Raw genomic sequence first — 11,863 nt, 5'->3', positions numbered from 1 at the left:
TACTTCTATAGGAATAAATGAATAAATAAAATGAATAAATAAAATTGTACATAGGCACAGGAGTGGCTGTGTGGTAAGTAGCTTGCTTACCAACCACATGGTTCCGGGTTCATTCCCACTATGTGGTACCTTGGGCAAGTGTCTTCTACTATAGCCTCGGGCCGACCAAAGCCTTGTGAGTGGATTTGGTAGACGGAAACTGAAAGAAGCCTGTCGTATGTATGTATATAAATGTATATATATGTATGTGTGTGTATATGTTTTAGTGTCTGTGTTTGTCCCCCTCAACATCGCTTGACAATTGATGCTGGTATGTCTACATCCCCGTAAATTAGTGGTTCAGCAAAAAGAGACCGATAGAATAAATACTAGGCTTCCAAAGAATAAGTCCTGGGGTCAATTTGCTCAACTAAAGGCGGTGCTCCAGCATGGCCACAGTCAAATGACTGAAACAAGTAAAAGAGTAAAAGAGATGCATACGAATGCAATGACATTACACACACACATACACACACACACACACACACACTATATGTTCAATATGATGAATGCATACTGGATTACTTTTTTTATACAGTTGCATTTACACGTGCACACACATTCGCAACACACTTTTTTGTCGTGTGAATTGCTTGGTGACCTCACTAGTGCCTGTGCCATGAAAAAAAAAGCCCTCAGTACAACCTGTAAGGTGGTCGGCATTAACAAGGACATTCAGCTGTAGAAAGCATGCCAAAGCAGCCATTGGTACTTAACACAGTCCTTTGGCTTGTTGGATCCTGTTAAACTGTCCGACCTATACCTGTATGTAAGACAGACGTTAAACAATGATGATGATGGCTCGTTTATACACTCATATGAAATGCAAATCAGCTCAATCATTAGAAGCGACCACACATGCATTGTACTCGTCTGTATACATACTCTTCACTCTGTAAAGACACTGAATGCAGGCAGAATAATTTCTGTATTTATTGACACTATTTTTTAATGCACTACACACCTGAACTCCTGGCACATGGGTTTAATGGCGTTCATAGAGCTTGAATGAGGTGGGAAATTGTACCTGTCTAACCTCAAAATGCTCTCTATTTACCTTAATTATTCACTGGATTCCATGAATTAAATTATCATTTTGATAATGAATTAAATATTTATTCGTAAATGTACAAAACGACGGGATGACTATGGCTGGAAGGCTTTTTTTCATAGGTATGGCTGATCAGGGCTGACCTGCAGCTAATCAACAACAACCAAGACAGCAAGACTTGACTGTTGTTGTTGTTCTTCTTCTTTGAATCAGGACTCACACCATTGGCCACAAAGAATAATCTATAATTCAAGCCTATTCTAGGCTACTAAGAATGTGTGTGGCAACTTGAAGATCCACCCACCACACGCGATAGACTGGCGGTTGCATGGGCGTGAAAGCTACATTGGTATCCTCATTCTGTAAATGGTCACTTTTTAATGGGTGGAGAGCTGAACCATCCTGGGGTACAGAGGATTTGCAATCTAAACTAGGGTCTGAAAGTTATCACACCATAGTGGGTTACACCATAGTTCCTCTGCTTTGTGGCAGAAGTAGGAGGAAAGAGTAAGAGAAAGTTGTGGTGAAAGAGTACAGTGGGGGTCATCACCACCCCCCTGCTGGAGCCTCATGGAGCTTAGGTGTTTTTGCTCAATAAACACTCACAATGCCCAGTCTGGGAATCGAAACTGTGTTCTTATGACCGCGAGTCCGCTGCCCTAACCACTGGGCCATTGTGCTTCTACACTGCTGTTGTTGTTGTTGTTGTTGTTTAGCTTATGATGATAAAGGAAGAAGATGTTGGATCATGTAAATCTATACACACAGTCTCAACTTAAGGTGGGGATAATCACAGACTGATCACCTGGTATTGATCTGCTCAATAAAAGCTGGTCTGGAAGTACTCAATATTTGGTGGTTAAATTTATTAAATCTTTTAAAAAATAAATTTAAAAACCAAGGCTTATCTGAAATGTTAGTCTCCCCTTTTCAGTCTGTCATTTCACAGCAAAACAAAACACAACCATCTCATTCACATCTTCAGTTGATGTTACAGTAAGTAAGATATCCCTCTCCAGCATAAACCCACTTATCATGCGTTCTTCCAAATCTTTTTTGAACTGAATGTAGGGCGGCTATGTGATAATTGTTGAAAATCTTTTAAATCCTATCCCATCAAATATTGCTACAGTCCAGGCAGAGACACTCAAGAAGAATGTCGCTAGACAAGATTCTTGAAATACACACAAAAAGTAGTTTGACATTTATTTAAAGATTTATTCATGGTATTCAGGAAGGTGTGATCATACATAATATTAATTAGTATAAAAGAACTATTGTTATTTTACAAGTCTTCTCTGCTTGTATGTATTAATACACCTAATCTAAATAGTCACAGTATTGTTAGTAACAAACAGGTCTGATTCATACAATTGATTATACATGAGATGTGTGTCTCCAAAATATTAAATGTTATTACAGTGTATAACAGTGTTCTAGATTTATCAAAATGTTTTCATTTGTGAGTTCTTTTATGTTAAGAGTTACTAAGGTGGAGCGGAACGGAGTGGAGTGGCAGAAACAGGAGATCACTGGACTGAGTTCAATATGATATTTGATTATATCCCTTTATATTTCCGAGTTCAAATCCTACATTGGTTGACTTCACATAAGGTTGATAAATTAAGTTACTGGACGTGTTACTGTTTAATAAATTATACAATTCCCTTGTGAAAGCAGGAGGTTAATTAAAGTATGTGGGACAGGATGTTTTAGTGTATCACTACAATATCTTGGTTTTGACTCAAACCACAACAAAATTTGAACACAAAACAATGTGGAATCTTCTTTATTTCACTTACAAAATTTTTTCCCCCCACAATATCCTCATCCATTTTCACCTGTTTGCTCAAGGTGGATATTTTGCTTTTTAAGTTTTGTTGGACTAGTGTTTTTGTTTAATTCCTTTTTTTTTTTTTTGAGCAGATCACTATGATCAAACTTCTTCCTACTGCGACAGTTCTGTCTTTTGTATATCTACACTCTTCCCAGCTCTCTACACTCTCCCCTGCTCTCTTTACTCTTCCCAGATCTCTTTGCTCTCCCCTGCTCTCTTCACTCTTCCCAGATCTCTTCGCTCTCCCCCGCTCTCTTCCCTCTCCCCAGCTCTCTTCACTTTCCTCTTTCACAAACCATTTTTATTCCACAGTTGCTCGATTAATTCTGTTGCATACCATGCAACAGTGCTGTGCAGTAGAAGAAATATTACTTGAGTTTCTAAATATTCCATTATTGAATTGAAATATATAATTAGCTTTTGAAAATTTCGTTGTCTAATTTAATGAAAGATATTAACTGAAACGATCATCTCTACAAATTCACACTGAGTGTGATGCTTAATCAAGCAACACTATTTGCAAATGCACTCCTCAAATTCTTTTCTCTTCCACATTCTTTCAGCATACATAACTTCCCAGACAGATAATTCTAGTTCTTCAGCTCAAGACTGTTGAGCAATGAAATTAATTTGAAGAATTGTTTTCATCAATTTAGAAGAAAGTAGAACAATTGAGTGGCAGTCAGTTGTGACTTGGAACTTTTATTCTGTGGGGAATGGACATTGTCTAAGTAATTGGCGGCAATATTGTGTAGTAATGAAAGACAAAGTAACAGTTTACAAAATTGATTTTACATCAACTTTGAAATTGTAATTCCCACATCCTGAGTTGCATTTTATACTAGTAGTAGTAGTATTATTAGCATTGAAGTATTGTTGAAGACTTGGTCTTTGAATTTATTGGTGTTAAATTTCTTACAATAATACATATTTGGCTTTGGCCAAGGATTTCTCTTTGAACAAGTATGTTTAGTCCATTGCCATGTCTGGTGCCAAGAATGTTGCATTCCTCTTCTGTGCTCACAAATGTTTATGCTTGAGGGTATCTTATTTCTTTATTGCCCTCAAGGGGCTGAACATAGAGGGGACAAACGAGGACAGACAGAGGGATTAAGTCTATTACATCGACCCCAGTGTGTAACTGGTACTTAATTTATCGACCCCGAAAGGATGAAAGGCAAAGTCGGCCTCGGCAGAATTTGAACTCAGAACGTAACGGCAGACGAAATACCTCTAAGTATTTCATCCGGCATGCTAAAGTTTCTGCCAGCCTGCCGCCTTGAGACTATCTTGTATCACTAAAAGCCACCATTTGACCTTGCACTGAATATTGGTTTCAAATTTTTGGCACAAGGCCAGCAATTTAGGGGTTGAGGATGGGATGAATCGATTACATTGACCCGAGTGCTCAACAGGGTAATTATTTTATCGAACCTGAAAGGATGAAAGGAAAAGCAACCTCGGCAGAATTTGAACCCAGAAAGTAAAGATGGATGAAATGCTGTTAAGCATTTTGCCTGGCATGTTAATGATTCTGCTAGCTTGCTGCCTTACCTTACTTTGAATACTGATGTCATCTTCATGCTGGCACCTCCTCTGAGTCTCATAACTGGATTGGTTAATTTCAGAACTCAGTTGTTAACATGGTGTGTTCCCTTCTTCCTACTAGTTTTTGGTTTATTATCAGAATGTATCTTACTCTTTTACTCTTTTACTTGTTTCAGTCATTTGACTGCGGCCATGCTGGAGCACCGCCTTTAGTCGAGCAAATCGACCCTGGGACTTATTCTTTGTAAGCCTAGTACTTATTCTATCGGTCTCTTCTGCCGAACCGCTAGGTTATGGGGATGTAAACACACCAGCATCGATTGTCAAGTGATGTTGAGGGGACAAACACAGACACACAAACATACACACACACACATATATATATTTACATATATACGACAGGCTTCTTTCAGTTTCTGTCTACCAAATCCACTCACAAGGCATTGGTCGGCCCGGGGCTATAGCAGAAGACACTTGCCCAAGATGCCACGCAGTGGGACTGAACCCGGAACCATGTGGTTGGTTAGCAAGCTACTTACCACACAGCCACTCCTGTGCCATCTTCATTCTGTCTTTTTTATAACTGTTTCCATTATCATTTCTCTGATGAACTTTCTAGTCTGGTTCCCTCTGTCAAAACCTTTAAACGTGTCATCCCAGGGGCATCACTTCTCTTCCTGTAGTCATAAGTCCTTTTATTGTAAGGGCTTCTTTATTCAAACCTCTGCTCTGTAGAACTCACTACCATTGTCTTGTTCTCTTCTGGTCTATGATATTCAGTTCTCTAAGCTTTCTCTTAACCGGCATCTTTTAGATTTGTAGACCCCTTCTTTGTACATGCTTATGCTACTCTGTCTCAAGCCTTGTTTGGGACAAAATTGTATTCTTTTATTCTTTTACTTGTTTCAGTCATTTGACTGTGGCCATGCTGGAGTACCACCTTTAGTCGAGCAAATTGAACCCAGAGCTTATTCTTTGTAATACTTATTCTATTGGTGTCTTTTGCCGAACTTCTAAGTTATGGGGATGTAAACACACCAGCATCGATTGTCAAGCGATGTTGGTGGGGATAAACACGGACACACAAACATATACATATATATATATACGATGGGCTTTCAATTTCCATCTACCAAATCCACTCACAAGAGTTTGGTCGGCCGAAGGCTACAGTAGAAGATACTTGCCCAAGATGCCACGCAGTGGGACTGAACCCGGAACCATGCGGTTGGTAAGCAAGCTACTTACCACACAGCCACTCCTATATATTTATATATAAAATTCCCTTCACATACAATCATATACAATTGGTGATCCTTTTTTTAAGAAGGTAGACTATAATTTGAGGGAGATTTGCTTACTATTTCTAACAAGCAACTCTCTTTAGTTTTAGTTGAATTACCATCAAACTCCAATTTTTAACAGCAGATTATTTTAGATCTCATTTTATTTCTTTGTAATCATTCATTCTAAAATGGATTTTCTAACTTTCAACTCAGAATTTTCTGTGTATATAAAATTTCAGGTTGCAAAAGTCAAAATTCTTTTTGTAAATATTTGAAACTGAAGAAGAACCTAAATCTGAAACTGAAAAACATGAACTAAAATTAGATTTTTAAAATTTTATTGATTTAAATTAAGAGAAAAAATATTTAATTCCATGTTTTTTTTTGTTAAATTTTAAATTAACAATTCTGCTTCTAATATTTTTTAATTTTCCCTCCATTCACCTTGGATCATGGGGTGACCTGCGCTACTTGAGGATACTTATAGAGTCAAGTACATCAAAACCAAAATAAAAATCAAATGGAATTGTAGTTGTGATACCTGTGCCAGTGGCACGTAAAAAGCACCAACTGATCATGGCCGTTGCCAGACTCCTCTGGCCCCTGTGCTGGTGGCACATAAAAAGTACCCGCTACACTCACGGAGTGGTTGGCATCCAGCTGTAGAAACACTGCCAGGTTATACTGGAGCCTGGTGCAGCCTCCTGGTTTCCACTACTCCGGTCGAACCGTCCAACCCATGCTAGCATGGAAAACAGACATTAAACGATGATGATGATTGTACTAATGTTTTGTTTATGCAAAATATCTGAGGTTTATCAATTATTTGGTCAAATTAACATTTGACCAAAAATAATTTTATAATATATTTCACTTATTTTTAGCATTGATCCTTTACATCAGTAAATGTTTTGTTGTTATCCTTAAAACCCCCTTAAAATAACACCCCCAAAATTGACATTTATAACATCTATCACACTAATGTGATAGATATAAATGAAATTTTGTTATTAGAACAAAGAGATTAACTCTATCACACAATATTATATTTCTCTTTTATTTACTCTCTCTCTCTTTTTGGTTAATTTTCAGAACTTAACTCTTCCACAAGTTCTCGTTCTCTTGACCGAAGCAACCATGGAAGCTACCACCATCTGCCTCAAAGTCCATCTCTTGATAATGTTTCCACATCGAGCTTGTCCAAAGCGAAATCTCTAGATTCTATCTCAGGTGATATTCTACCACCCCGCCAGTATCAATCCTGGAATCTTCCAATAAGAGATATATCAAAAATTCAAGAGATACAAATTGGTAAACAACCAGTCAGACATGCAAAAAACAACCATGGTTCTAAAATATTTCAGACAAAAGGTAAGGTCATCTTCTTTCTTTTCTTCACTACTGTTTCTGATTTTTAAAGCACCATCCGAATCGTGGCCAAAGCCAGTGCCACCTCGACTGGCCTCCGTGCAGGTGGCATGTAAAATGCACCAATCCAACCGTGGCCGATGCCAGCCTCGCCTGGCACCAGTGCAGGTGGCACGTAAAAAGCACCCAATACACTCACGGAGTGGTTGGCGTTAGGAAGGGCATCCAGCTGTAGAAACATTGCCGGATAAGACCGGAGCCTGGTGCAGCCTTCTGGCTTCCCAGATCCCCAGTCGAACCGTCCAACCCATGCTAGCATGGAGAACGGACGTTAAACGATGATGATGATTAGCAGGTGTGGTATGTGGTTAAGAAGCTTACTTCCCAACTATATTGTTTTGGGTTCAGTCCCACTGTGTGATATCTTGGGCAAATGTCTTCTGCTATAGCCATGGGCTGACCAAAGCCATATATGTCGTTGTGTTTATGTGTACTCTTGTCTTGACATCATCATAGAAGTGATTTTGTTCATTTCCAATCCTCAAAGGAAAACATGCCTGGTCATGGGAAATATTAGCTTGCTTTGAAACAGGCGAGGGTTAGCAACAGGAAGAGCATCCAGCTGCAGAAAATCTATTTCAACAAATTTTGTCTGATCTATGCAAGCATGGGAAAGTGGATATTTTGATTATGATGATGGTGATGATGATGATGATGATGATGATGATGATTACCTTTATTGTTAAAGCGGTAAGCTAGCAGATTCATTGCATACCAAACAAAATGTATTGGGCAGCATTTCTTCTGGCTGTTTATGTTCTGAGTTCAAAGTCAACTTTGTCTTTCATCCTTTAGTACCAGTTAATACCAGTTGAGAACTGGGGTTCACGTAATTGGTTGACCCCGCTTCCCCCAAAATTACTGGCTTTGTGTCAAAGCTTGAAACCATTATCTTCTCCATCATTTCCATTTTGAAATCAACCACCTGTCTAGAATATAAAGAAACAATCATTCATCTATCAAGAACATAAACGCTTACATTGTTTACATTATTTACAATTGATGGATATTTGTCCATCATCTTGATTGTTGTTAACACAATGTTTCGGCTGATATATCCGTCAGCCTTCATCAGGTGTCTTGGGGAAATTTCAAACTTGAGTTCTCATTCCTAAGGTATTTTTCAATATTGTTGTTGTTGTTGTTGTTGTTAATAATATGTGCCGGTGGCACATAAAAAGCACCATCCGATCGTGGCTGTTTGCCAGACTCGTCTGCACCTCTGCCAGTGGCACGTAAAAAGCACCCACTACACTCATGGAGTGGTTGGCCTGGTGCAGCCTTCTGGCTTCCCAGACCCCAGTTGAACCGTCCAACCCATGCTAGCATGGAAAGCGGACGCTAAACGATGATGATGATTATTATTATTATTATTATTATTATTCAGGTCACTGCTTGGAATCGAACTTGGAATCTTGGGGTTAGTAGCTTGCGCTCTTAACCACTATGCCATATGCCCACAGACATATGGCATAGTAGTTATGCCCATGACAATATGGTGTAGTGGTTAAGAGCACGGGCTACTAACCCCAAGATTCTGAGTTCGATTCCAAGCAGTGACCTGAGTAATAATAATGATAATAATAATAATAACATTGAAAAATACCTAAGGAATGAGAATCCAGGTTAGAAATTTCCCCAAGACACCTGATGAAGGCTGGAGGGTATATCGGTCGAAACGTGTTAACAACAAACAAAATGAGGACAAATATCCGTCAAATGTAAATAATGTAAATAATGTACATAATTCTTCATCTCTTAAATATACAACTGTATAAATGCTTACCTATAGCACAAAGGAATGGCAGGTGAATATACCTAGGGACATCAACTTAAAGAAAAATAATTAATAAAGTGGATGATATAACGAGTCATGGAGCTAATGAATTTTTTCTCTTCATTATGAATGCTGGTATAATTAATAACTTGATTTACTGTTTCTTTCAATTAATTTTAAATATAACAAAGAATTTAGTAAAATAACTTAGTTATCATTAATCTAGTGTTCGGAAGATAAATTGTCACTAAGGTTTTCGTGGAAGATCTTAATTCAGAACTTTTGAAAACAAGACAGTTATACTACAGAGCCAGAAGCAGTTTCAGCTGGGTTGGTAACGAAAGGGTTAAATGATGATGATGAATATGGTGTTTCTTGGAAAAACTTGGTTAACTTTATGTCCACCTGTCCATCGATACTGCTCTTATCTGATTGATTGGTTTGGTTCCATGCCATTGATAAGCTTAAGCAGAAGCTGATAAGAGTTGCTCAACACCAAAACAGCATTTCTATGTTATTTTGAATAATTATAGACAAGCATTAAGATCTAGTGATATAGGCGCAGGAATGGCTGTGTGGTAAGTAGCTTGCTAACCAACCACATGGTTCTGGGTTCAGTCCCACTGCATGGCATCTTGGGCAAGTGTCTTCTGCTATAGCCCCGGGCCGACCAATGCCTTGTGAGTGGATTTGGTAGACAGAAACTGAAAGAAGCCTGTCGTATATATGTATATATATAAGTGTGTGTATGTGTGTTTGCGTGTCTGTGTTTGTCCCCCTAGCATTGCTTGACAACTGATGCTGGTGTGTTTACGTCCCCGTCACTTAGCGGTTCGGCAAAAAGAGGCCGATAGAATAAGTACTGGGCTTACAAAGAATAAGTCCCGGGGTCGATTTGCTCGACTAAAGGCGGTGCTCCAGCATGGTCGCAGTCAAATGACTGAAACAAGTAAAAGAAAAAAAAAAAAGAAATAAACATACCTTGTGTAAGAAATAAGTGTATCAGTCAAAGACATAACCACCAGGAATGGCTGGTGCTAGGTTTTCACCAGCTGTTGTCTAAGTTAACTAACAGAACACAAGGCAGCTTCCATATGAAGTGACCATATGTCTTCTGTTCTTAGTAGTACATGGGTTGGGTGTTCTTAAATTACTTCTGAAGTTGAAATCAATTGTCTGCTGTGTTTAAACAGAACTTAATTTGCTATGTATAATTTACTTATGTACCTAAGCATCCTGTATTTGTTGACTATTGAATTCCCACTCTTGGTTTTCTTTGATCTGTCTTTGCTTCAATCAATAATTGTTTTCGGCTTGGAAGAATTAAGATCAATATTAGATTTTAGAGGTAAGGTAGTAGATTGAAAGAATTGTTAAGTGATAGGCAAAATGCCTTGTGGTGTTTGTTCTGGCTTTTTATATTCTGAGTTCAAATCTCACTGAAGTCAAATTTGTCATTTGTGTCTCTGGGATCAGTATATTAACATATCAATCAAGTATTGGGAGTTGAAGGTATTGATTAACCCATTTCTTCTCAAAACTGCTGGTTTTGTGAATAAATTAGAGACAATTATTAAGTTAGGTTTATTTATATTCAAAGTTCAAATTTCCATGAGGCTGACTTCAGCTTTTGTCAAATACTGGGGTCATTTTAAATGTTTTCTTATAGCCTTGGGTTGACCAAAGCCTTGCGAGTAGCTTTAGTTGAGGGAAACTGAAAGAAGCCCATCATGTGTGTATGTGTATAAATATATACATACATATATTAAAGGCGAACTGGCAGAAACATTAGCACACCAGGCGAAATGCTTAGCCTGTCGTTGCGTTCTGAGTTCAAATTCCACCAAGGTCGACTTTGCCTTTCATCCTTTCGGGGTTGATAAATTAAGTACCAGTTACGCACTGGGGTCGATGTAATCGACTTAATCCGTTTATCTGTCCTTGTTTGTCGCCTCTATGTTTAGCCCCTTGTGGGTAATAGAGAAACATATATACATACATATATATGCAAATGTAGGTATGTGTGCGTGTGTGTGTGTGTGTGTGTGTGTGTGTGTGCATGTGTGTATGTGTGTGTGTATGCATATATGTGTGTACAGTTGAGTCTCCTTGTCTTGATACCACATAGTTGTAAATGATTGTCAGTGTCATGCAAGCACTGTCATTCATTTCCAGTATTCTGCAAGAAATCACCTGGCCATGGGGAAATATTAACTTGTTTGAAAACGGGTGAAAGTTGGCAACATGATAGATACAGTTGTATATTTAAGAGATGAGGAATTATGTACATTATTTACATTTGACAGATATTTGTCCTCATCTTGTTTGTTGTTAACACAATGTTTTGGCTGATACCCCCTCCAGCTTTCATCAGGAGTCTTGGGGAAATTTTCGAACCTGGGTTCTCATTCCTAAGGTATTTTTTAATGGTATTATTATCATTATTATTATTATTATTATTATTATTATTATTATTATTATTATTATTATTCAGGTCACTGCCTGGAATCGAATAATAATAATAATAATAATGAAAAGTAACTTAGGAATGAGAACCCAGGTTTGAAATTTCCCCAAGACTCCTGATGACGGCTGGAGGGTATATCAGCCAAAATGTTGTGTTAGACTATTGAAAAGGTTGCAAGTTGCAACAAAAATTTTAGGAAAATAAAAATAAGAAATTTTACCTGTGTGTGTGTTAAATTATAAAGCACAAAAAGAAAACAACTCTCCCCAGACACAACAGAAGATGAGGACAAATATCCATCAAATGTAAATAATGTAAATAATGGTGTGGGAGTGGCTGTGTGGTAAGTAGCTTGCTTACCAACCACATAGTTCCGGGTTCAGTCCGACTGCATGGCACCTTGGGCAAGTGTCTTCTACTATAGCCTCGG

General features: G+C 38.2%; 1 protein-coding gene across 6 annotated transcripts in view; it reads left to right on the top strand.

Annotated features, from left to right (window-relative positions):
- The window catches only part of LOC115215681 (titin), a 247,123-nt gene that overhangs the window by 74,836 nt on the left and 160,424 nt on the right, over positions 1-11,863 (top strand). For 5 of the 6 annotated variants that reach the window (XM_029784952.2, XM_036505800.1, XM_029784953.2 and 2 more), the window contains exon 2: positions 6,854-7,132. In XM_029784952.2, coding sequence (XP_029640812.1) covers positions 6,854-7,132 — 279 coding nt within the window. Of the gene's footprint in view, positions 1-6,848; positions 7,133-11,863 lie in introns of all 6 variants that reach the window. The other variant, XM_036505798.1, reaches the window with a different exon arrangement.

This window comes from Octopus sinensis, linkage group LG9 (genome assembly GCF_006345805.1).
Source record: "Octopus sinensis linkage group LG9, ASM634580v1, whole genome shotgun sequence".
Lineage (NCBI taxonomy): Eukaryota > Metazoa > Mollusca > Cephalopoda > Octopoda > Octopodidae > Octopus > Octopus sinensis.
This window is presented reverse-complemented; position numbering and strand designations above follow the sequence as displayed.